Here is a 27619-nt window from a genome sequence, read left to right as displayed (position 1 = left end):
GTAAAAATAGTAACACTTTGTTTGCATTCAACTTGATGCTTAGGTTCCTTTTCTACGTAGACGACTGGTGTCATCTTGATGCTCATGGGGGCTATGTGTATACTGTAGATACTACTGTGTATACTGGATGCTCAACGGCTTCCTCCTTAAACTGCTGAAGTAAGTCTTTTGTCAATGCAGCTGAGATAACGGGCTTTTTTGTGAAGAAGAATGACGCTGCCGGTCAAAAGTTTTTTTTTTTTTTTTTTTTTGAACAGCGAAGTCAATTTAACGTCTGACAGTAGGCCTTTTGAAGTTTTTAGCACTTTTAAAAAGCTTCCTATTTTAATTAAGCAATCAATAAACATTTGTGTTTCAGGAGTCGTTCTTAAAAAATTGAGACAAACAGTCGAACTTTTGCGCAAAGAACAAGGTATTTAGGAGGGGGACAACCCCTTCATATACAGAATAATTTTTGTTCGTTTTGAGTTGTAATGTTGCTCCTTACTTTCAGTAGAAAAATAACTTGTTTTCTACTTAATTTCTGATCGTTTTTAAATAATGTCGTTAAATCTGGCTTACCCTCCATGAAAAATTCCCTTTCCTCACGGGAAAGTCCTCCGTTGAAAATTCCTAACTACGTAAAATACATCCCTTCCCCTTAAAATTTCTGTCGGACAATTCCATCCTCGCTTAAACCCCCCTCCCCCTCTGTAAAATTTCTGGGAGAAGATTCAGCCTGAAAAATTCTTAGTATACTTTCAATTGAAAAACACTAATTTCTAATCGTTTTTTCGATTACTCCAGAAATACCCTCCTTCCGTGGAAATTATTTCCCGGAAATCTAAACTCGCTGAAAATTGTCCCTAGACTATCCCCTGCATCATCTCCACATGCAAAATTGAGTAGGCAAAGAGAAATAAGATAAATAAAAATAATTTCGTATAGGAATTCTGTGAAATCCCTCCAGTTTAAAATTTCCCCTAGAAAGTTCACTCCAAGAAATTCCCTCCTCATGGAAAATTATCCCCATGGAAACTCACCCCAAGCACCCAGCACAAAATCCTCCCACCCTCATCCCCCGAAAAATGTCTGTATGCTTCCCAATAACAAATATTTTACGTAAACAATGGACAAATTTTAAAACTTAAAGACCTATTCCCAGGGGCTGGGGGAGGGCTCATGTTATTTTCAAAGGCATTTTTTTTGGACTTTTCAACTATACGAACAAAATGGCTATCCCAAAATTTTGATCAGTCTAATGGGGGGAAAAGCGGGCGTGGAAGGGGGGTTACTTGCCCTTAAATATTTTCGGTCACTTAGAAACTACGCTAGAACCTCTAATTTCCGTTCAAATAAGCTCTCTCCCGATGTTCTAGGACCATTGATTCGACGCGATCACCCCTGGGAAAAAAAACAAATAAACACGTATCCTTTATCTTTCTTCTCACAAAAAATACAAAACTCCACATTTTTTGCAGATAGAAGCTTGAAACCTCTGCAGTTGGCTTCTCGATACGCTGAATCTGATGGTTTAATTTTGTTGAAGATTCTTTGACTTGTACGGGGTATTTCCTCCTTTTTCGAAAATAAGGCACATTTCCTCAGGCTCGTAGCCTTTGAAGGGTGACACTAAGCTTCATGATTGTTATGTATTTGGAATCAACATAATGAGCATAATAATTCTGTTTTTTAGAGTTGTTTTCGAAACAACTGTTCAGTTGTTTCGCTCCTTACTTACAGTTCGCTACTATGAACTGTTTGATAAGTCTTACTGTAACCTGTCTTTAACAGTATCCTGCTTCTTCGAATATTAAAGTGCGACGTCTTGGCCACAAGTGTTACGAAGTCAAGCTGACCATTGCAATTCCAGTTTCTACGCTAAAGCTATATTGCTTTGCACAATTCTTCTTCTATTTAACAGCAGGCGGGCTTTTCAGTACAACTATTTAGCCCTTTTCCTTTTGCTTCACTCTGTGGGCTACAGAGCTACTGGCTTGATTGCCTCATATTTATTAGATATATTCAGATATCTTTCAGCAGATCTTTCGACTGTAGGAGTTCAAATATAAGATGATAGATGTCGATTTCTATGCTCTGTGTGCAGGTACAGTTGGCTAGGCTCTTGGCTGATAGTGGGATTTTGTGGTGTTTGAAGTATTTTAACAGTTTACAAAGCAAGGTATGTTGTGCAGACGTCAGCATATTACATTCAAATAGGCAATGGTCAATTGTTTCATTATTCATATTACAATGCCTGCAAAGAGGGGACAGGGGAATTGAACCACTTGAATTAGAAAGCTTATATGAGAATGCAAGGAAATTTAGTCCATTTGTTCCAGAACGAATTCTATGATAAATTTTAGAAAGATACTTATTGAGAAAGGGGGAAAGGATAGGATTAATCTTATTAAAATTAATATCTGATAGCCAAGATTTACTCCAAGCTAATTAACTCGTCTTCTTCTTCTTGCTTCGTTATTTGGGATGCTAATGCATAAGGTGCATGTGATGCCAGGGCCTGCGGCAGCTAGGAATCGAACCCCTATCCAACCAGAGATCAATTCACTCCGCCACTACAGGATTTAACTGATCCTTATAAGGTATGGAGTGTATATTCTAGGGATCACACCGAGCAAGCTGTATACATAGAATTTTCTTTAAGCATTTAACCATTTCTTTAACCAATCGTCGTAGTCAAATTATAATTACTTGAAGAAAACACTTTAAACGATGACGCGTTTAATTACTGAATTGACCAATTCATGTAAACCCTCATTTGCGAGCTTCTGCGGCCAGGTGTATCAAACTTGAGGCTTCTTGTTCAATAGTCAAATGAATGTTATAATCCATATCATGATACTAACTCTGTTTAAGCGAACTTGCAAATTTCCAGCTTTAAAGCCTTTTCCCCTGACAAACCATATTTATAATATTATCAGTGGAACAACAGAGTTCGTAAAACAAGTTCATAAAACTTAAACTCACAATCAAACCCAGAACCTGGCAAAATTCTCAAAAGACTGCACTTTTTTTAGCAGAGTTATCAAATTCTAACATCCACAATATAGATTATGAGGTCACGATGCTAATTTTCAGTAGAACAGTATTTTCATATACATTGTCAATGGAATGACATACTTACTGTCCAGATTATCAATTTTCAAGTCAATCTGTCAGTAGAAAAGAATTTTAGTTGTTTAACCTTTCTTTCAAGGAAAAAACCAACGGATAAAGACCTGAAAACAATCACATTTGGATTAAGCATTCAATGCTCTTCTGAGATACCTCACTAACTAGGCATCCAGCTGTGACAGCGAGTTGTTGTTTTTCATTGGTATTGTGTAATTTTTTTTTTTTTTCAAATCTGTGAGGTACTTTTCGTTATGATTTCTTGAGCATGTAAGAAAAGATGCTTTGGGAGTCATTTTATATTTCTTAATTATTTAAAGAAAATATAAAGTTCCAATTTCGATCCATCTGTGTATTTTAGGCAAGACAACCAACAAGATTTAATGCAAAATCAAGTTGATTTCAACTTAACGACGGACGATCAACTGATACATTGAACTTAATATACTAAAGAAAGTTTTGTTTCAATTGATCCATTGAACTTAATATACTAAGCTATAGAGGATAACGCCGGTATTTTTTTCTCTTCTTAATCCTAACTGTACGTTCAAGTCTAATCAAGATACGTATGTATGTATTGAAAGTATGAATTCGTAAAAAAGCTGTTTTCCAATATTGAATGCATCGAAGTTTGTCACATTGAGTAAATAGTGAAAGCAATGTGTAGCATAGAATTCAACTATTACCTTTTCAATCTTGCTTTCATTTATCTTCTTTGTAGATATCATAGAAAAAAAATATTCAACCACAGCTTAACATTCAATGGAGAGCAGAAAGACAAATAGCAGCCCTGGAAAAAAATCAGCTAATACCATTGCAAAGACCAAAGGAAATGAACAAGAAAAAGATGCGTTTACCTTGGATGAAGAAGTAGATTGGTGTGTCAAGCGCTTGGAGATTATTCTGCGTGCAGAAAAACTACCACAAAAGAAAGGTATTGTGTATTTTGTCCTGTTGTGAAGTGCATGTTGCTTTTTTCTATTAGCAGTGTCACTTGTTTTTGTTTTTTTTATTACTATTATTAAATGCCATAGAAATACGGTAAATGCTATGCTGAACCCACTTTATTATTTCATCACCACATGCAAAAAAATGGACAAGTAAAAGTGCTTTCTTTTTTTCGAAAAAACTGCAAAATCAAATAATAATCAAGTTTGCAGAGAAAATGCAATGTCTAAAAATAAGCTAATTTGTCACAATCAATTTAGTTTTACTATTCTAAAAGGACTCATATTCTCATCGCCAATTTTTGTTTTAATTTTTTTGTTTGCTGTAATTTCTGCTGATAATCTTCAAGGAGGCACACTTGTGCCTCTATAAAGAGGCGACCCACCACAATGTTAAGCGATTTCAGGTCCTAGAGGTTGCAGAGAGACGGCGGTGATTGCATTTTGTAGCCCAAGCTCAAACTAAGAAACGTGCAAAATTTCATCCTCCTCCGACTTTATCTTCATGGGTAAAAGTGGGCCGGAAGTTTCGACCCTCCGACCACAGCCCCCCTTTAACGTTGTCCGATTGGGTTGAAATTTAGAGGTTAAGCTTTTCTAGGGCCTAGGAGCTTATCCTCGAAATTTCAGCTCAATCCGATCACCTCGTCCCTGGTTTTTTCAAAAACCAAATATAGCCACTTAAAGTTCAAAATTTTTTTTTCTTCTTAGCCACGCCTACAGGCCACAGTTGGCAGCTGATCCGGGTGAATGTGGACTCATTCGAAGCAGAATTCGACCTGTTAGGGCCTTTTGATATTTTCAGACCGAAAAAATTATCCTCCGAATTTACATTTACGAAAAACCTCGTTTTCCTATAAGAACCCGCTATAAGCGGGCTCTTATCGTTTTCCTATAAGAGCCCGCAAGCCCGCAAGCTATCAAATCAGCTAACAGTTAGTCAAGCAATAATAAGTAATAAACTGTACAAAAACGTGCAGAAATTATTTGAAAAAAACTACGTTTTTTTCGCCTAAAGAGTTAAAGAGGCTGAGTTACAAGGTTGAACCTTAAAACGTACAGGGATTAGGAGGCACAGTTGGGGGTCTGCCGCCCCCCAAACCCCCCGCTTTAGCAGCCTTTAAATAAAAAAAAATTTTTAAAAAGAAAGTAAGGAGCGACATTAAAACTTAAAACGAACAGAAATTATTCCGTATATGAAAGGGGCTGTGCCCTCCTCAACGCCTCGCTCTTTACGCTAAAGTTTGACTTTCTCACAACTCTTTTTTTTAAACAATAAAAACTTTAGCGTAAAAACTCTGTTCTGTTGCAACTGTTAGTGTGTTTAAATAGATGCATGTCTAGGTCGTTTATGAATATAGTTCTGTTATCTTTACTAATATGCCATTAAATTTATGCAGCCACTCAATTGTGCTGTAACCTATATCTTGTTTCAGTTGAAACCCTGATTAAAGCTGTCGACACACTGAAAAACAAAAATTCGCCCTTGCCAAGCAAGCGTATGGTGATGAGGAAATCTATTGGAGACTATCAGACCCTAATGAAGCAGGAGAGAGCGAAAACACTAGAAGGTAAATTTTTAGTCGTTTAATTTGCGTAGATATACTCTTCGGTCTTCACTTCCTGGGAAGTCTCACTTCCTGTGACTTTAATCGGGACGTTTTTATTTGCGCCTCTAACACGTGGCTTTTCTTTCAGCAGTGAACGTTCACTAGTCTGTCTCATGCAAAATTCGCAGGCAGAATGTGGGTCAGGTAGGGGGGGGTCCTTTTCAATAAGAGAATTCATTGTATTGTTTTTTTTTTTTGGCGTTTTGAAAGAGTTTAGTGAATTAACTGCTTCGTAGGAGGTTGTTCTGGTTAAACTCGCCTCCAGACGTGATTTACATGTTTCACATACGCACATTATTTTTTCATTGATTTGGTGCCAATTGAAACATTGTACCATCAACAGGGTTTAACACAGATTTGAAATGTGAGTCTAGACTCTGATTTGTATAGAATTAAATAAAAAAAAGAAGTTTCTAAATGAAAGTAAAGAGCGATATTAAAACTTAAGGTGGACAGGAATTATTCTGCATAGTTGACGCCCCCTCATTTCACCCTGCTTTTTGCGCTGAAGCTTTATAATGCTATGCTGAAAGCATTTAAGAGTGCAACAAATCTGTGACTGCTTATCTTTTAAGCCAGTTCAATTTTCAGTTCAATTCATTTTATTTAACATCAAAATACATTTAACAAATATGCCAATACCCGCCCCAAGAAAGAAAGATACCAAAAAGCACTTGCGACTGGGCGGGTATATACAACTCATTTACTAATTAATGATTAACTATAAAAAAAAAACAAATAATAATAATAATAAAAAAACAAAAAACACTAAAAAACAAAAAAAAATCAATCTCTCATCAATTCATTTAATAATAATAATAATAATAAAGATAAATAATAATAATAATAATAATAATAATAATAAAGAAAAAAAAACAAAAAACTATGAACCTTGACCTAACAAATATTTTTCCAATTTATTTTTAAATAACCCCAGGTGCTCAGCCGCCCGAATGCTCTCCGGAATAGAGTTCCACACATTAGGTCCTGAAAATCTAGTATGGAAGCCGGCCCTGGTTCCACTTCTATTCGGAACAATGAAATCACTAGCATGATGAGTTTCATAATGGTGCAAAGACCTATTGTCATTAAAATAATCACGAAAAACCTCTGGACTAACATCATTCCAGCATTGATAAGCAAAAATTCTTATTTGGTAGTCTCGTAGCTGTTTTAAGCCAGTTTGACTGAAAGTTGTATTATTTAAAGAAAATGCACAGCAAGCAACTTTTCCATTCTTGTGAAAAATACATTTTATTCCGTTCTAATTGCCCTTGTGCTTGAGCAGTCGTCCAGAAAGCATTACTCTATCTATTTTTCCAGAGTTTTATTTGATAACCGGTCTGTAACAAAGTTTCGTCTTTATAAACTACATTTATGCTTCGTGATGAATAGTATTCTACAGTCAGACCTCTGAGACTGGGAGGCTTTCAAGAGTCTGAAAATGTTTCCTCGACGGGTCGAGAATTATCACGGGTCAAAATGATATGGTGTGAAAATGTCCTGTGGCGTGACATCTTTTGTTACTTAAAAGGACAGTAGACGTTTATATGTTCGTCCGAATGAACCCTCTTTTAATAAGCTACGACTAAGGACTACGGATGGTCACGTACTGACCATCTTTCTATAGAAAAGGAAAAAAATCCATATTTTTTAAAAGTACGAAAGAACTTGTCATATTTTTTTCAATAGTTGCTTTAGGGTTCTTATACATATCGAATTTCGCTGCATAATTTCCATCAAAACGGCACATTTTTTTCGGGGGAGTTCAGTTTCTATTTCTAAAACTTTGCAAATATTCATGTGGTAGCCATTTTATGAGGAACTTCAAAATTTATACATTTTATATATATTTAGAACCAGGATAATTAGTGGATCTTGTTGTTGCATATATGTTGATCAAAACATTGTTTTAAGAGTTTTGGTTCCAATTGACAAGGGCCGCTCTTTACTAACAGATTGTTTCAAAAAAACTGTTGGATCCAAGGTTCTTTAGAATGTGAAGGTGGCAACTACTCCCTCTTTTAATCCCTATTTTACATTTAAGATTAATATATTGATTCGAAAATCATAATCATCCATGAATCGTGTTCCTTTCCAAATAATAATTCAGACAGAGAGAGAGAAAGAGAGGGGGATGGGGAGATTGAAGTACCAGACAATTTACAGTTTCATGGTTCTCAAGGTGAGTTTTTCGGAAAAAAATCGTCATTATACAGATGTCTCCCATAGACACTGGAGAGGTAGGGGGAAGGGGCAATGACCCTTCGGGGAAAACATGGGAGACTATTGTTACAGTATACGAACATTCTCCATGGTGGTTTTGCGATCGCAGAAGTGTCGTAAGGGTCCATGCAACTCTTCTTGTCAGACAATGTTGGGATGTGACGCATTATTGCAAAATTCGTACCGAAACTGCTGGTACGAACGAACATCGCGTACGAGCGAACACTGAATATAAATGACTGTAATAGTTTGTTTGAAACTAAGTAGTTGTTTGACAAAATTGAGGAGAGTCAGGCCAAATCGCAGGGCGTGCCTTGAACACTGACAATAAATGGAAAAAACGCTAGAATCCCTGCATCAATGGTCATAAGACTATTTTCAAGGAGAAGGTGGAAACCAGAAGTAATGGGGTACGGTTTAGTTTTTTTTGTAAAATTATTATTTTTTTAGTTTCATATGTCTATTTGTCTCTTTTTATCATTTAAATAGTTAGACTCCATTAAAATAGATCAAATTTAATAGAATACCACAGGCTCACGCAACAAATATACCTACAAGGGGGGACAAAGGACTAGAATCACATGTCTGCAAAAGTACAAAATTTGTAATATTTGGAAACAATATGACGTTTTCTGGAGGGAAAACAAACTTTATTTTTAACCTCAGCTGTACCCACTGAAAAATTCCTATGGACGCCCTTGTCATAATACCAAGACCGAAGTAGCAGATGGGTCCCAAAGTTTCTCCAAGGGATTATAAAATTCAAAAATTCGCAATTTTAGGCCGAATAACAGGATACCAAGTAACCTTAACAATTTTCCAAAATGTTTCAACTGAAGGGGGGAACAGGCTGGTGGACAATGGTTTTTTGTCACTTCTATGTGTATTTATATCTCAAAACTTTTTTTTTCCTTTTTATTATGCGAGCATTAATTGTATTTTTGGATTTCTCGTGTGTAGGGGAGGGAGCTCACTCACTTGGAATTAAGACTCTCGCCCCCCCCCCCATAGAGGAATCGCTCCTGTTAAGAGTTGGAGCGGAGAAAAACTCAGCGTGTTACTAATTTGAATAATCCAATCTGCTTTCTGACAGAAGAAATGCTAAGAATGACAAATTTAATAGTTTCAAATGTACATTTATTTGATTATTGCGATCTTAGCACAGAAATTCTTTAAAAAATAGGTTAAACTGTCATCAGTCTGGTTCTAATAACCGCCATTTCTAGCTTTATAAATAAAGAAATAACATTGATTTTAACTAAACCTTGTTAAATCGAAGCATAAAATAAATTTGTCATTTCACCTTTCCTTTAGGAGTAAATAATTTATTATTACTATTATTATTTTAGCAGAAACCAAACCGACTTCAGATCTCAATTCTCTGGTGCATATTTTCGTCCAGAAACATAAATTGTTCCGCGTTGAACAAACCGGTTTCAGTTCTCAGTTCCCTAACCATGTTTAAAGCCATTCACCCAACCTTCGATGTTTCTTATTGCTTGGCCACCCCCGATTGACCAAAGACGCAGAAAAAGACAAAAAAGAGAACTAATATCAATCTGTGAGCAAAAAGACAATTGATGCTGAAGAAAAATAAAAGTTCAAATAGGGATAAAATCCTTTTAATAGACAGTGATAGAAATTCACAAAAATACCAGATATTTCGGTCACTGCATATGTGACCGAAATATCTGGTATTTTTGTGAATTTCTATCACTGTTATCATCATCACTGTCTATTAAAAGGATTTTATCACTATTTGAACTTTTATTTATCGTCATGGAAAGGCAGTGTGGTCTCCGAAATTATTTAGATGCTGAAGAATATTGTTTGTTTATTTCGAACTTGAATTATCCACTGGAAACTTTGCTTTTATCCCTCCAATGTTATTGGGCTTTCTGACATTATATTTTATACATTGGCTTTGCGGAATTCCTTTTATAATTTCTTTTCTTTTTATATATCTATATGTTATCTAAGTTTTAATACTTGTGATTTCACAAAGTGATTTTATGCTTTGAAATATATTCACTAGAGACAAAAATAAGATTTAGTTGAATTTGGCAATGTTGATGTACTTGAAGCCCGATTCTCAGAATACTATTATTTGTTACTGCTTACAGCAGTGCCAATCCACCTTGGGCCAACACAGCTATCCACACTCCACCGTCGCTCCATTCTGCTCAGAACACCATTTTTAAGTTCCTTCCATGACTTTCTTAAATATTTTCTTTTGAAGTTTTTCCATCTGATTCGAGGTCGTCCTTCTCTACGTCAGGCCCCATTTGGAATGCCGAAAACCGCGATTTTTGGCAGCCTTCGACCGTAGAACATGACCAATGAAATTACAGGTATATGAGTGTTCTCGACCAGGATAATGTTTCCCATGTTTAAGAGATGCAAGTTAGGAGATAGATGCTGTGGTTTGGTTCTAGTGCAGTCTAACTGTGCAGGACTGATTCTTCGTTTGCATCTCTGCCCGTTCAAAGCTGCATCTTTAAATCTTTTTTGGCGCCCAATGTAAAGACTGTTTGAAAGAAAATACAAATGTTTCGGCAAGGCACCCAGCTATTCCATTGGTTTTCTCGTGACGCCCAATGCTAACTTTAATTGGATTTTATATACTATCTTTTTTCGTCTTTTTAGAAGCTTTGCCGGTGCTGAAAGCAGCTACATCATCCGCAAAAGGACTGGTCGCAAGAAAAAAACAGACATTGCCTGATGAAATGCATAAGAAAGATGAATTCTTTTTTAATTTTTGTATTGATGGTAAAACACTTGAAAAGGATTAATAAAATATTCTTCATGTACATTGTATGACTATGAACCAGGATTTTTGTAGAGAAGAGGCATTTTGAATGCTATGTTTGGCTTTTCAAAGGTTCGTCTAGTTGGTCTCGGGGGTAAGACGTCCTCTAGTTTTGGAGTATAAGTCGCCCTTTTAATCGTCTCCGATACGTATGTTTTCGGATCAAAGGCTTCGGCTGATCGTACCATCGACATCAACTCACCCTGAAATAAGATACAACAATCTATGATTTACCGAGAATTAATTGCATGTCGATAATTAATTAGAGTGACAATAAGGGCTCTTACTTATCTGGGTTTTAAAAATCAAATCCAAGTTTTTTTTTTCGGACTACTAGATTCCTGCATTATATTCTTACTTTTTTATGATTATGAAGGGAAATTTTCTTATGCCTGATATTATGATCTAAACTGGCTATTCATTTTTGGAATAAAAAAAGCAGAAAATTGGGGGATAATCCGAATATTCTATGTATGAATAAAAAAAAACGATTTTCCAGTCACAGCTTCGTCGTCATGACAGTATTTTGCTAAAGAATACCCCGTTTGAAGTTGGTGCGGAAAAAAAGAAATGTTAGAAAGCTCTACGTTTAATAAAAAGAATTGAACCATTTGAAAAGAATGGACCTTCACTTGATGAATGGGAAACTCATTTTACGGCCCATCCGAATTCTTTTGATAATTTTGAACGACTTTAGCATGTTGATCAATTTTTTAATAGAGTAGTTCTTTTGATTCGCATGACATTTCTATTTCATTTGATTTTTTATTGACTGCATGTAGTAACTTAAAATCACAATCTTCTGAAGACCATATTGAGATTTGATAAAATTACGTGAAACCCACTCAATCATTTATTTGGATGGGCTGCATTTTCATTGCTGCAGCGACAGCTACAACCTAGTAAAGAACGAACCAGGGAAATACTTATGTTTAGAGATGAATGGTGCACTGCACGCCAGTGTTACCTCTGAGACTGGGATTCTAAATAAAAACACCTTTGAATAGTTCTCAGAATTTTCGCTTGATAATATTCTGGCCAAGCTGGCGCCAAAATGTTCAACCGGCCAAAACATTAGAGCGCGACAATTTCCTGTGGGATTATCGCTTTTATTACTAGAAAAGGGCACTAGATCTTTAAATGCCCATTTGAACAAGCCCTCTTTTAATAATCTAGGACTACAGACTAAGGATGGATATATATTTGACCATCCACTTTGGAAAGTAACAAAACTCATAAATCGCTTTAGGTATCTCATATATATTCTATTTCACTGCATAATCAGGGTTGCAGCGATAGATGGAACGAAGGAACCACGGCCCAAAGTAACGGGAAGTTTAACAACCCGTTTCGAACAAAAATGTCTAATGAGGAAAATTTGCGATTCGGAGCTGATTCAGAGATGGTAGCTACAATCTCGGTTAATCTTAATCGCAAAAATTTATTGCGAAATAAATTTATGGGAACCCCTCCCAAATGGAGAGTCGAATCAAATAGAAAAGAGCGCCAGGGAATCCCCATTGCCAAAAACCCAAAACAAGAAAATTGCAGATCCCACCTTGAACAAAAGGAAAATGAATAGCAAGTTTTTTTGCATGGGTAGACTGATGTCTATTTTTTCTCCTCATTTTTTTTCATCCCAGGGGTGACTGTATCGAACCAGTGATATTAGAATGTTAGGAGATGGCTCCTTTATTCGGAAATCGCAATATCTAATGCCCTTTTAAGTAATGAAAGTGATAGTGCTCTATCAAAGTGGCCTTTTCCCCATTTTGTGCCATCAAGTATCAATTTTGCCAAAAGATAGTCAAAATGACCAGAGGTGCAAATTAAAAAAAAAACTTTTTTTTTCTCATTTTTCAAAATGAAAGGCTCAAAACCTTTGGTTGAGGGTGATAGACAACAAAAAATCGATGGACGATTTCAAAGCCTTCAGCTGAGGGTTGTAGACGAGGAAAATTGACACACTGGGCATTTTGACTCTCTTAGGGCAAAAATCTATGTTTTATGACCCACAATAGCAGAAAACCCTATTTTAGTGTGGCACAATCTCTTTTATTACTTAAAAACAGTACTAAATATTGCAATTTTCGTTCAAATAAACCCTTCCCAACACTATACGACCAACGGTTAGACAAGATCGTCCTGGGATAACAAAGAGGGAAAGAAGGAGACACATCAGTGCTATCCTTGCATAAACTTGCAACCTATTTTCCTCGTTGTTCATGATAGAGACTACAATCCTCCAGCGGTTAGCTTTTGACAATGGTGATGCCCTGGTGCACTTTTCATTTTGACCCAACTCTATTTTCAAGGGAATTCCGGTTCTTGTTCGAATTCCTATAAATCTGTTTTCGCAATAAACTTTTACTTTCAGTATTAACCGAAATGATAGTTACCATTGCTGAATCAGCTTTGAATGATAAATTTTTTCACTAAACCATTTCGTTCAAAACGTATTTTCAAACTTTCGGTTCATACAGGCCGTGGTTTGTCCTTTACTGCGTTGCGGTTATCGCTGCAACCATGATTAAGCAATGGTTGAACATGTACGAGAACCATAAATCAGCTATCAACAAATGATGAAACGTCTTACTTTTTAAGAAAAGAATGGTAGCCCATAATCCTTGAGTATTGAAAGAGCTCATACGAATGGACATTTAAAGATCTGGTGCCTTCTTTAGGTAACAAAAAATCACCACACAGGAAACTGAGCATGTCTTGTTGAACATTATTCAGTGAAATTGAACATGTTTGAGAATCCTAAAGCAGCTATCGACAAAATATGAAATTTATTATTTTTCCAGAGAAGAAAAGTCATGAATGTGCCATCAAAAGTCTGCACTTCCAAATCACCGAAAGAGGATTCATTCGAGGAGGGATTTAAAGATCTTGAAACTTTTTCGAGTAATAAAACAGATCACGCCATGGGAAATTACGATATTCTAGCATTTGGACCCATAGAACAATAATTCTGGCGCGAGCATGGTCAAAATTTTATCAAGCAAAGTATCTGAGAACTATTTAAAGGGAAGTTATTTAGCCTCCCAGCCTCAGGGGTACTGCTGGCATGCAATATACTACACGTCTCAAAACATAAACGCAACCTATTAAAATGAATGATGGAGCAGATTTCAGATGATTTGAATAAAAGCTATCATGGTCTTAAGAAGATTTGGGATTAAATTACGACATTCACTCAATAAATAATAAAATGAAACAGAAAAATCATGTGAATTAAAATAACTAAATTTGATCAACATGCTAAAGTTGTTCAGAACAATCACAAGATTTTAAAAGGTCTGTAAAATGAGTTTCCAGCTCAACAAGTGAAGTTTCATAAGTCTTTTCAACACCATCTTACTATATTCAAAGGTGTCAGTGGGATGGGGGTAAGGATGGCTTCAGCCCTCTAGAAGATTTTCCCGAAAACTCATAGGAACAAAAATCCATATCCACTCAAAAATGTAGGCCTACGACATAAATATGGCGAAATTATATCAATAATTTAAATCACACCTCAATATTTTTATGCATATCTATTGCCCTTTTAAGTAATAAAAGAGATCTTGCCTCACCAAAGTGACGTTTTCTGTCAGTATGTGTCAGCAAACATCAATTTTTGCCCAAAAAAAGTCAAAATGTCCAGGATACCAATTTGATTTTTAATTGTCTAAAACCCTCACATGGGGCCTCTTTTTTACACCCCCCGACGAAGTTCCTATTTCCTTTAAATATTTCTTTATGACATCCTCCCACCCTAGACGAGGACGACCTGCTTTCCGTTTAGCCCTAGACGGTTGGTCGAAAAGAACAATCTTCGGCAATCTGTCATCCTTCATCTGCACAACATGCCTTAGCCAACTCAACCTTTCTTTCGTTATAGCCCTAGAGAGTGGTATTGAACCACATTTTTCGTACAACCTATTGTTTGAAATACGGTCAGTCAGCCGGGTACCCAGCACAATCCTTAAGCAATTTCTCTGGAAAATATCTAGCAAATTTCCATCCGCTTTTCGAAGCGCCCATGCTTCAGAGCCATATTTGACAACTGTCATCACTGTAGCTTCTAATATTATAATCTTGGTTTGCAGGTTTATCTTCTTATTCTTTCAAACTTTTTTAATTGTGAAAAAACACCCTGAGCCTTGGCTATTCTACTTTTAACATCTTCACTGCTCCGACCATCTTTACTAATAATACTACCAAGGTAAGTGAAGCTGCCCACTTGATCAATCTTTTTATTACCCAACGTCACCTTTCCATCTTCACTTATTCCTAGCCTTAGTGACTTAGTCTTCTTAACATTAATTTTAAAACCTATTCTAACACCTTGAACTCGCAAAACCTCTAAAAGTTCATTCATTTTGCTCATAGCTTCCTCTAGGATGCTTAAATCATCAGCGTAATCTAAGTCCAGGAGACTTTTTCCTCCCCATTTGATTCGGTGGTCTCCCATTGCCTTTCCTGTGCTCCTTAATACAAAATCCATCAAAATAATCCATACAAAGGGAGATAGAACACAACCCTGCTAAACTCCTGATTTAATACAAAACCAGCTGCTAACTTCATTTCCTGCCTTAACCGCAGCAGTGTTATTCTCGTACATAGCACTAATCACTTTAATGTATTTGTCTGGTATACCTCATCCAGTTTGGCACACCGAAAAAGGAATGCAGAAATCCAATCAACAACATTTGAACAATTTCTATTGTATTTTCATGTGATAATTAAAAGGGAACGCTAAACTTTGTTGCAAGGTCTTTTTTTTAATCTAAAAGAATGTTATCAACTTGGCAGTTTTTATCAACCATATTAGTTGCAAAACTGATCGATTAAGTATTTTGAGAACTGTCTTTCTGGCGTTTGTTTTATAAACGGACATGTTATAAAATACTTTCCAGTGCAATAGGATCGTATTGGGATGCAAGGCGTTAAGCACAAGCTATTGTCATGGTTGACCACATGATTGGCAATGATATCAAATAAAGGAATATCATCAAACATCCTCAAGTAGAATACAGTTGTTTATGGGCTAACTTAGTCCGAAAACGAAATTCTAGATGAACTAAGCCACAAGAACATGATATTTGTATTCATATAACAGCAAAAGCTTAGTATTTGGCGACAAAATAACCTACAAGTAATTACAAAACCCTATTAAGAGCTATGATACCTCACACACAGAGAGGGGAGAGGGTCTCTATGAAACAGTTCAAAGGAACGCCTCACCTTCCAAATACTATTAACACCACAAGCAACTCATCACAGCCCCAGTCGCCTGAGGTCAGTAAAGCAGCACATACTCCTCTACCATAAATTGTACAAACCTGCACATTTTACTTCCCCTATGAAGCTCTTGAGTTTTCGCCAAACCATTTCTAAGGACCTATTCACCCTCAATTCAGGGGTAACATGCTTTATGTTTGCCCTACATCATTGGCTAGAAAGAATGATTTTTGGCAATCCATTAAACTTGGCCTGTCCACCTTAATTTTTCTCTTGAAAGTGCGATTGATCCACACTTATTCAAACATCCTATTGTTAATACGTGGTCAGTGAAATGGTTACCTAAAACTATCCTAAGACACTTTTTCTGAAAAGCATCTAGCATATGTTGCTCAGCTTACTGATGCGCACACATTTTAGATTTATATTTCACTTTTGGCATTTTTATGGCCTCCAATATTCTAAACCTTAGCTACAAGACATCTTTCGATTCTTCCAAACTTTGTACATCTTCACGGCATCCACTATGTTTACTAAGAATACTAGCCGAGTAAGTGAAACTATTCCTCTGATTTATCATCTCGCAAACTAATATTGCCTCTTCATTCTCATTTCTTACTAGTCTAAGCAAGTTAGTCTTCTTAACACTAATTTTCCAGCATATTCTCCCACTCTGTACTCTCAAAACCTCGAAAAAAAACATTTGCTTTGCTACCATTTTTATCTAGAACACTCAAGCCATCTATATGATCTGCTTCAAGGAAGGCTTTACCTTCTCATTTATTACCTTGCTCCCCGTAGTCTTTGTTGCGCTCCTTAGCTAAAAAGCCATTAAATAAAGTTATATAGACAAGGATAGGACAGAACCCAGATAAACTCCCGATTCTATACTGAACTAACCTCAACAGCAAATGGTTTTATCATTGATGGATGAGAAATGTTGAAAGCGGCCATTCCTAAAAAGGAGAGGGATACTACTCCCCTGCAGAACAAATCTAGTCACTTCTTTTACGTTTTGACCCCTTCAAAAGAATCCAATGGTATCTCTCCCCCTTCTAATTGGTAAGAGAGTGTACCAATGACAGTAATGATGGATTTAAGAGTCAAATTAATCTTATTCTCTGCATGAAATTAGTTCATTTACAACATGAACCATACGGGTATTTTGAATTCTCAGGTATTTTATACACCGTAAAGTTATTTCTGAGGGAGAGGGGTCAAAATATTCTTGTTTGACATGCACCTTGTTATACTTAAAACTATTTGGTAAATAGTTTCTGTACCATATAGGGTACTTTTTAGTTGGTTTCAAATTTGTTCAGCAAATAAAATACAACACTTCATAATATTACAATACTCATAATTTAACCACTGAGAAATATCACAGGGCATTTTTATGGAGCTTTGCAAGCTTAAAGTAGGCTAGAATGAATACGCAATAGAACAGTAAAATACCTGGAAAACCTTCTCTTTTCTTTGTTCTCTTCGCATCCTAATTCTTTCAAATACAAACTTCATCCTCTTTCTCAACTTCTTCAGCTTATGTTTCCTCATTTTCCTTTTTCTAATAACAATCATCCTTGCAGCTTCTATTCTTGGAAAAGGCTTTGACGGATCACCGATTATTCCCCTGCTTACATCAGGAGAATTGATTTCCTTCACTTTTCTGAAATTGGGAAGTTCAATATTTGTGATCAGAGGAACACTTGAGGGTGCCTTTCTATAAATTATATTTGTGTTACAGATTCCAATTTGCAATACAATTGGAGGTACTTCTACAATTTTTGGGCGTTGACATTCAGCAGATCCATAAGCTCTTGCAAGGGTAGTGCCCAGAGGATATGTAAATTTACCTAAATAAAAAATAGGTGCTGAAATAGATTATCATCTAAATTGAAGTATTGTGGAAAACAAAATGGAAGTAATATACATCTAAATGAAAGCTGATATATGCTCATTAATTCCCATTAACTTCAAAACAAAAGATTGTATTTAGGATATAAAGACGTTCAAAAACAGCATCCAAGACTTTTATCAAAAGAAAAAGAAAGAATAATGTTTTAAAATTATAAGAAGTAGAACCAAATGAAATGAGACAAGTCAAGTCATCAAAGCTTTATTTAATCCTGAAAAGTGATTTATTGCAATACCATTTTGCTTATGCTTATAATATTTTGTTGAAAGGTAGAGAACTACAGCTGTGTTTTGTTTTTGGAGCAAAACTTGTATTTCTTTACCTCATCGGGATAGGCGACATAAAAACTCAGTTAAAGGGAGGGAAGGGGTAATTCTTGGTTGTAATCAACTTTTCGAAAAAACAGGCTCGCTAATAAATTAAAACGTTTTAATATAAAAGGAAGGTTTTCTCATCAATTTTTCAGGGGAAAAAGTATTTCCAGAGTTATGTTAAAAAAGCCATTTATACATGATAAGGAGCTCCAAGTGCTTTCAATTGTATGTTTCCTTCTCTCACTATATTATGCTTTCATTTTCTGTCAGTAAATTTTAAGCTTCTATGTTTATTAAAAGAAACACCTGAGTTGTAGAATAACACCAAACAATGTCAGATAAATACAAAAAAAAGCTTTGACTCTTTTTAAAACTTGGAAATATATTTTAACTTGCTCTATGCGCCCCCTCCCCCTGTAGCTGGTTGGTTTCCAATCACTTTTGACTTATAAAAAAAGGACTAGAACTATCAGTTTCTGATCGAATGAGCATCATCCGAAGTTTCTACGACCATGAGGCGGAGGTGAGGATGAGGAACGGGTAGCCCCCCACCCATCAGGAATAAATTCTGCTCAATTCGATGGTTAAGGTTACTCTTTACTTTCATAATAATAGCGTAGACCAGAAATATTCACAGAAATCAAGAGGGATTAAATATCAATTTTATATCATCATATTTTTCTTATGATTTTATATCATCATATTTTTATATCAATCATATTTTTGATGTGCTTTTTAAAGTCCCCCCCCCCACCGAAAGACTATTTCCAAAACTAGCCCAAACTAGCCAAAATATTTGTAAGGCCTAAACAAATGTCACTGTCTTAGGTAAAATCTCTGTTGTTTTACAATTCCAAGCATTTGTAATTTGAGTTTCTACAACAATTCTTTCTACAAACACCTTATATGCCCCCAGGGCATAACTTACAATATTTGCCCTGAGTTGTGTCTGTGTGTGTGTGTGGGGGGGGGGGGGGCGGCATCCTCAAAGACTTAATTTGCAGAAGTTTGAACTACGTTGAACAAAATGAATATCTTAAAATTTTGATTGGATGTGTTTGGGTAAATGGTGGGCATGAGAGGGGGGCTAGTTGCCCTTCAATCACTTTCAACTATTAAAAATGGCACTAGCCCTTTCAATTTACAATCGAATGAGCTCTTTTTGAAGTTTCTACAACAACTCTTTCTATAAAAATATTATATGCCCCCAAGTAGACCCCGAAGCCGCGCCGAAAAGTCGGCGGCGCAGCGCCGAAAAAAACGGCGGCGCGCCGCCTAGCTTGCATCAGCGCGCTGTCGCCGCCGCTGATTCTATCGGCGGCGGCGTCACTAATAATTCGCCGTTTTTTTCTCTCTTTTTTGCTTATCGATATCGACCTTCGAGCTTCAACCGTGATCCCGGCTAATCTGTTTCTTAAAGATAAATACTGTTATCTTGGGCTCGCCATGTATATCGGTTCGTAGGAAGGAGAAAAAGAAATTTTTCTTGAAACAAAAATTCTACCTTCCACTTTAAAATTCTGCTCATTTTTCTTTCTGATTTTTCGGATGAAAAGAGATAGGTAAAAGATCATTAGGCGGTTCAGGATGTTATCATAGGCAGCGCAATCGCGCTGCCTAAGCAAAGAACAATGTTGGCACAATGTATTTTTTTTTTTTTCATACCAGGGCAATTCGTGTCAAAGGAGTTGTTGTAGAAACTTCGAAAAGGGCTCATTCGATTGGAAATTGGAATAGCTAGTGCCCTTTATAATAGTCGACTGTGATTGGAAGGTAACTAACGCCCCTTCCATGCCCGCCATTTCCCCAAACACATCCAATAAAAATTCTAAGATAGCCATTTTGTTCAGAGTAACTGATTTTCAGGGAGAAAATATGTTTTTGAGGAGATTACTGCCCCACAACCTTCAGGGCATGGGTTTTAAGTTATGCCCTGGTGGGTATATAAGAATGATGTTGGCCAGGGCACAATGTTTTAATTTTTTTCCTTTAGACCAGGGCACTTCGTATTGAAGAAATTGTCGTAGAAACTTCAAGAAGGGCTTATTCGATTGGAAATTGGAGTGGCTTTCGCCCTTTTCAATAGTCGAAAGTGATTGAAAGGTAAATAACACACCTTCCGCACCTATCATTTCCCAAAACTCACTCAATAAAAATTTTGAGACAGCCATTTTGTTTAACGTAGTTGAGAGTTCTGGAAATTAGGTCTAGAGGATGACAACCACCCTCACATCCCTTAGGGTAAGCGTTGTAATTTATGCCCTAGGGGCATATAAGGTGTTAATAGAAAGCGTTGTGGTAGAAACCCAAAAAGGGATCATTCGATTGGAAATCGAAAGGCCTAGTGCCCTTTTTAACAATTGAAAGTGATTGGAAGGCATGACATTTTGATTGGATGTGCTTGGAAAAAAGGTGGGCGTGAGAGGGGGATTAGTTGCCCTCGAATTACTTTTAACTACTAAAAAGTCACTAGCCGTTTCAATCTCCAATTGAATGAGCCCTTTTTGAAGTTTCTACAACAATGCTTTCTATAAAAACCTTATATGCCCCCAGAGCATAACTTATAAGCCTTGCCCTTAGGGCTCTGAGGGGGTTATCATCCTCAAAGACCTAATTTCCAGAACTTTTAGCTACACTGAACAGAATGGCTATCTCAAAATTTTGATTGGATAAATGGTGGGCATGAGAGGAGGGTTAGTTGCCCTCCAATCACTTTTGACTATTAAAAAGGGCACTAGCCATTTCAATTTCCAATCAAATAAGCCCTTTTTGAAGTTCCAATGACAATGCTTTCTATGAAAACCTGATATGCCCCCAGAGCACCACTTACAAACCTTGCCCTAAGGGCTGTGGGGGGGGGGGGGTTGTCATCCTCAAAGACCTAATTTCCCGAACTTTCAACTACATTGAACAAAATGGCTGTCTCAAAATTTTGATTGGATGTGTTTGGGGAAAAGGTGGGCTTGAGAGGGAGGTTAGTTGCCCTCAAATCACTTTCAACTATTGTAAAGGGCACTAGCCCTTTCAATTTCCAATTGAATGAGCCCTTTTTGAAGTTTCTATGACAAAGCTTTCAATAAAAACCTTATATGCCACCAGGGCATAATTTACAACCCTTGCCCTGAGGGCTGTGGGGGGAGTGTCCTGGTCAAAAACATAATTTCTATCTGGAAATCAACTATGTTGAACAAAATGGCTATCTCAAAATTTTTATTGGATGTGTTTGGGGAAATGGTGGGCATGGAAAGAGTGGGCTTCCAATCACTTACGACTATTAAAAAGGGCACTAGCCATTCCAGTTTCCTATCAAATGAGCCCTTTCCAAAATTTCTACAACAGCTCCTTCAATACAAAATGCCCTGGTCTAGAAAAAAAAAACAGAAAAAATAAACAATACATTGTGCCAACATTGTTCTTTACTTAGGCAGTGCTATTGTGCTGCCTATGATTGTGCTTCTAAAATTCGTTTGTGTAAGCCTCTTCAAAGAGAAGAGGGACTCTTCACATATGGGAATCTTGGTTGGCCTCATTTATATTTTTCAGAATGTGGAAGTAATAATATCTTTTTCCTAAGTTTCCTTCTCAACAACCCTAATTTTAGGCTTATACCACAAAGTGTTGCTTCAGGGCTCAAAGTTGGATATATGATGGTAACAATTAGGGTTAAAGAATGCTTTTTGGGAAAGACCACTTTTCTTTGGCATTCCATAAAAACAGAGATGGATTATTAGACCACCTGCATTTTACTACATCATGATGCAATGTGAGGGCAGAAACAAGAGCCCATCTTCTTGGCAAAATGTTCACCAATGATTTGTCAGCATAAATTAAAAATGGTTATATTTTTAGAGTCTAAAGAAAATCCAGGTCTCCAAATCGATTTTTTGCAAAAATATGAACTCTATGAACTTTTGACCACACAAATATGAACTATATGAACTTTTGATTGTGCTTTTAATGAACCAATTATGAAGCTAAATTTACAATTTGTGCATCTCAGAAACTATCCATGGACACAAAAAGCAGTAGTTGGTGTTTTCATCACTAGTGCACGTGTTCTTCTTTTTTTTCATTAATTTTATCAATACAACAGAACAAAATACAACACTACAAAATACTCCATTCTATTTCTTCTTGTTGGCAAAATAGGATAAAATTTAGGAGGACTTTTGTTTCTTAACCCTACTCTGTATCAGATCAACCTCTCTGGCTACCTTATCTTCTCTGCGCATCTTCCAGCTCAATGCCTCAATCATACTTTGTGCAAGGCTTATTTTCACAGTCATTGGTATCTATGGCTTTTTTCAGCTTCTTGAAGAAGCCTTTCTGAAACTTGTCTCTTCTCTCCTTTTCAACTGACTTCTTCAAAATCAAATATTTTTACAGGTGTTCAATAATCTTCTTCTCAGATAACATCCTCTTTTTTTCCTCTTCTTTCCTTTTGGACTCCTGTTCAGCCTGTCTAGATTGCTCAGCTTCCAGGATCTGTCCTGACCAAAAAGTCACATTCAACATCAGCATTTACTAGAGCTGCTTTTACTATCTTTGAAACAAGGGGATATTTTGTCTGTCCTTGATAGTTTTTCAGACTAAAAACTGAGTTCCTTAAAACATCAACCATCAATGAAGTCAATGTCTTAGACAAACTTGGTTCCAGCTGGAACAAGTTCCATTCATCAATAGCAGCTTAAGTATTAACATGGAAAGGCAGAAATCTAATGATTTCCACAAAGTTCTTGTCTCTGGATTCAAATCATCTGGCTGCAGGCACTGGAAATTCTGAAGGGCACTTTGACCTAGTGATTCCTCTTCAATATGGTGTCAAGTGGCCAGGTAATCAGTTCTTGTACTACTCCTGAAGTTCAGAGCATCAACTTTTTGTTCCTTTGACCAGGGGCGGATCCAAGATTTTTTTTTTAGGGGGGGGGAATAGGTTGATCTGATAAACTTGCATTAGGAGCAAGTTTAATTAACGCAAACTTGCATTAATTAAGTAAATTATACTACTTTAGACTACATTAAGGGGGGAGGGTATCCCCCTCCCCCCTGGGTCCACCACTGCCTCTGACATGCATTCTTCCACAACATACCTGCATGCTACTTTATTGGATGTAAGAAATCCTGCTTGAATAGGAGAGTTCAGAAAAAGTTTTTCTTCTGAATATCAGTCAAAGCATTTTGCTTGACAAAACAGCTGGTAGTCATCATTACTAGTCAATGCATTTTGTCATAGAGAATATGGATAGGTAGTTTTTCACATTGAAACAATTCTGTGAACTGAGCAAATAGCTGTCCAAAAGATATAACAAAGAGGACTAATGCTTTGTTGTGGTACCCTTGGGAAGACTACAAGATATCTCTTGGTATCTGCTGGACTTCATCAGTTCTGGTCTTTTCTTAGGGATGAATTTTAGGAAATGCTCATCAAGAGTATCCCATTGCTCATCAAGTCTCAGCTGAATAAAACTCTTGCACATTTGCTTTGCTTGTCCTTTATAAGGAAAAAAAACCACAAGTGCTTTCCAGCTGATGGCAAGAAAAATATGAACTTTCTGAACCTTTTTTTTCTATATTATGAACCCAATGGGAGGCCTGAAAATCAGCTTTTAGTTAATATTTGAATATAATTGAAAGGATATATAGGGTAAAGGTACCAATGATATGACATTGCAATTTTGGAACCCCTGTCAAAATTTACATTCAAAATGGAATAACTATGCTTAGCTTTGACTTTGAGTGCCATCTCTTGAAACTGTTTTTGTGTTCCAATGATAGGAAACGTTGAAATAATATCCAGTAAACCCAGATAAGAAAAGAACATTTAATTCAGTCAGTTGACAAGAAAGGAGCTCGTGACAATTTTTCAGGTATGTAATGTTCAAACTCTGTTTACTTGGTTATTTATTGCCAAGAAAAGTTGGGATTAGCACCAATGCATCAGAATATATCTGATTTTATTTGAATTCTAGTCACACTAGTTTTTTCTTAATAAATTTAAATTTAAATGGCAACAAATATTACATTGTCAAAAATAGGTTCCAAGTGTCAAAAAATTCTTCTTTCATGCAGTGGAATACCAGGTGCACTAAAAATATTCCTTCAGTCAAATTCAAATATAGATAATGGCCTCTATAAATTGATTTATTTCTTTTGCAAATATCTTGTAGCAAACTTGTCAATATTTTTGACAGACAGCAACAGGCCCTGTCAAAATATAGGTGATTCTGTTGAAACTTTGTTGAACATGTAAAACAAATGAGAAATAATTGGTGTCAAAATTCCAGGGTCCACTGAAGAAAATATAGCTGTTGAATTTATGGGTGCCTGCTACAGCCAAAAATTGCCAAGGTTTGCAAGGAAGTCATTTTTCCCTTTCCTTAGCACTTATCAATATAACTAAAAAAATTCTACAATTTGGAAAATCTTATTTTCTGGGGGGGGGGGTAAACCCCTCTCCAAAAATATCCTGACCTATGTTTTGGATGAAGCTAAGAACCTGCATATGATAATAAAATCCACTAAATCAAATACAATGATCATAAACTGCATAAATTTCTTGAAATCCACTCCTGTTTTCCTAGACCCTATCCCTTCCAAAATGCTAGTGAAACAATTTTGTTATACTAAATACTATTTGTATTTAATGCTATGTATTAAAATTTGTTCAACAAATTTGGTTATACTAAATACTATATACTTGAAACAATTTTGTTAGTTTTATTATTTCTACTTTTGAATAGTGTTTTATACTTTTATAAATTTAAAGAAAAACAAAGAAACAAGAATATACATTTTAAATACAGTACACCCAGTTCCACCCACAAGGTATTCCCCAAGTAGGCCTATTTTAACATATGTTGAATGCACCAGGTTCTGCCCACATGTATTCCCCAAGTATTTCAACATGTGTCAGATTGGTTCTGACCTGTGTTGAAAAAAGGTAGCTTTTTTGTTGTGTTGAATTTGTAGGTGAAAGTGCTCTAATTTCAAAAAATTGGAGTTTTGTACCCTTTTCAGATAAAACTTCAAACTTCTCATCAAACAATTAGCCTAGATTCCTAGATGTTTCCCTATATACTGAAACCCTCTTCAAAACAAAAGTCTTTAAATTAGGACTTCTGGAATAAAAAACTTATTTTTTACAAAAACTGTCAAATCGTCAATACCTTTACCCTACATCAAAATAGCATAATTAATATCTACAAAATATGCCCTTGTAGGTAAGTCAATAAACTAATGTCTTTAATTGTTTGATGTTAAATATATTTAACAATAACCATATTGACACACAGTTTATATTTTGAGCTATTCATTAATATATACAATTCTTCTCAAATCCTCTTTGATAAAAAAAAGTGCAATGGGTATTTGTTTAGCCTTGTGACACCTGATAAGGAGACATGTTAAGAAAACAATTCATACTTTAAAATATGTATAATGATCCTAGTTCTTATATTATCCAACAGGAGAACCTTTATCATCAAGTCTTTCCTCTAAAAATCCTCAAAAGAGAAAAATTTTCCAAATATCACCACGTTGAAAATTCAATGCTTAAGTCTTTTGAAATTGCTGCTGTAAACTGCTGGCAAATAAGTTGTTTTATAGATAGCGTTTAGCATGTGTGTCAAAAAATGTGTTTAAAGAAAAAGTAGTGGTAAATTGAAATTATGGAAATTCCATGCATCTTTTGTAACCTAATCTAACCTCATAACTTCAATTCAAAATCAATGGATTTTTTATATAATTTTTTTTATATTATTTCATTTCTTTTCAATGCTGTTTATATTTTGTATTTTTGGTTTTTCGCTGAAAATACAACATTTTGATTTTAACCACTGCTTTTAATATTTGTATTTATGCCACTGCTATTCCCCCTTCGCCACTACTCTTTAAAAAAAAAATATTAAAAAGACCGGCATGAACGCTATCTATAAAAGAACTTATTAGGCGGCAATTTAAAAACTTTAGCATTGAATTTTCAAAGTGGTGATATTTGGAAACTTTTTTTCTTTTGAGGATTTTTAGAGGAAAGACTTGATGATAAAGGTTCTCCCTTTGGATTAAATAAAAACTAGGATGATTATACATATTTTAAAGTAAGAATTGTTTTCTTAACATGTCTCCTTATCAGGTGTCACAAGGCTAAACAAATACCATGCAAGGGTTTTAGTTTTACATAAATTTGCTCAATTGAACATTGTATCTTACCCCAGGCTAGTAGTCTATATGTGGAAATGGCAAAGGCTACAAAAAAATGTCAAGTGGTGTGCTCATCTGCAATATAGCAAAGTACATAATTTAAGAAAATAAAAATTTATTTTAATTTCAAGTTTACTTCTAAAATTTTTATACTCATAAATTTTGCTAAGATCATTAGAGGTTACTGCCCTTTGGAGGGGAATGGTGGAGACAGCAGCTGAAAAAATATTCTCAAAGTGTAATTTAGGCTCTGAATCTATTTCTGTAAGTTTAAAATTAACCTAATCATGTTATAAGGAGTATTACTAACCTTTAACAGACAAATCCCAGAGGCGTTGACTAAAAAATATTTTCCAAGGGCTAGCCAACATTTTAAAGTTTAAAATATTTTGCTCGAAAATGAATGTTGTCATATACCCCTTGCCGAAAAAACGTAAATGCTCCTTCGGTGCAAGACACGACAGGATCTTCTATTGACAAAATACCACGATAAATAATTTTCTAAACTGGTAGAGGGGGAGCAGGGCTCGATTTGTCGGCCATAAACAGATATAAGAAAATGCCAAAATAACAAAAGGATATCAATAAAAAAAAGTATACAAGGTAGGAGACAACAGAGGCCACCCCAGCACGAAAACACCACAACAAATTTCATAAAAATATCTATTATTTATCAATCCCAACATCCAGTCAAAGAACTAGTTTTGAAATATGTCTTTCGAAGAAAGTCAGCTCTTGAAACTTGGGAACATTTCTACTAAATTACTTTTTATTTACAATATAAGGAATCTGGTATCTGATTGAGAATCTAGCTCTTTCCACTTTGATTGGGGGAAGGCGATCCTTCTTGGAGCGGGCGTGGTGGGCAGGAAAAGTGGGAATTTCAATTATACCCAAATCATGGAAATAGATTGTTGAAGATTGGATATCATAATACCCAGGTCTTTTAGTTGTTTGAGATTAAGTATATTGAGAAAAACAAATAAAGTTTGGGTTTCCGAGAGATTTTGAAGCCTCACTGGGCGATGAACAAAAGTACCCATAATTCTAATTGGCTTATTTGAATTATCTGAAGAGGTTACAGATGAACCATAAATGGGTTGAGGTAGATTACAGGGCAATAATTAAGATATGATTCAATTACAGAATGGTATAAAATTTTTAGGATGAAAAAGGAAACACATATTTGTGTTATCATAAAAACATTTGTGTTTGTGATGACAACCTAAGTTATGGGCAAGTTTCAATCTCAAATAATT

At 35.8% G+C, this 27619-nt stretch overlaps 2 protein-coding genes across 2 annotated transcripts in view; one reads left to right on the top strand and one right to left on the bottom strand.

Moving 5' to 3' along the window:
* The window catches only part of LOC148956418 (UPF0488 protein C8orf33), a 52981-nt gene extending 42295 nt beyond the window's left edge, over positions 1-10686 (top strand). Inside the window, exons 2-4 of the mRNA XM_089108102.1 lie at positions 3833-4045; positions 5495-5629; positions 10541-10686. Coding sequence (XP_088964228.1) covers positions 3874-4045; positions 5495-5629; positions 10541-10686 — 453 coding nt within the window. The 5' untranslated portion in view covers positions 3833-3873. The remainder of the gene's footprint in view (positions 1-3832; positions 4046-5494; positions 5630-10540) is intronic.
* On the bottom strand, positions 10630-26743 carry LOC148956417 (uncharacterized). Its single transcript, XM_089108089.1, has 3 exons — positions 26671-26743; positions 17388-17785; positions 10630-10906 (listed from the first exon to the last, which is right to left on the bottom strand). The coding sequence occupies exons 1-3, from the start codon at positions 26729-26731 to the stop codon at positions 10715-10717; spliced, it is 651 nt and encodes a 216-aa protein (XP_088964215.1). The 5' UTR covers positions 26732-26743; the 3' UTR covers positions 10630-10714.
* Positions 26744-27619: the final 876 nt, after the last annotated feature.

This window comes from Artemia sp. Qi Xiang Cuo, chromosome 1 (genome assembly GCF_049724085.1).
Source record: "Artemia sp. Qi Xiang Cuo chromosome 1, ASM4972408v1, whole genome shotgun sequence".
In the NCBI taxonomy this organism is placed as follows: domain Eukaryota; kingdom Metazoa; phylum Arthropoda; class Branchiopoda; order Anostraca; family Artemiidae; genus Artemia; species Artemia sp. Qi Xiang Cuo.
This window is presented reverse-complemented; position numbering and strand designations above follow the sequence as displayed.

Bases quoted from the DNA above. Each gene is read 5' to 3' on its own strand.
- LOC148956417 (XM_089108089.1), bottom strand. From the start codon at position 26,731: ATGTTGGCTAGCCCTTGGAAAATATTTTTTAGTCAACGCCTCTGGGAT. The intron at 17,786-26,670 runs GTTAGTAATACT...TTTTTTATTTAG, and splicing joins CTGGGATTTGTCTGTTAAAG to GTAAATTTACATATCCTCTG. The intron at 10,907-17,387 runs GTATTTTACTGT...ATCTTATTTCAG, and splicing joins GAAAAGAGAAGGTTTTCCAG to GGTGAGTTGATGTCGATGGT.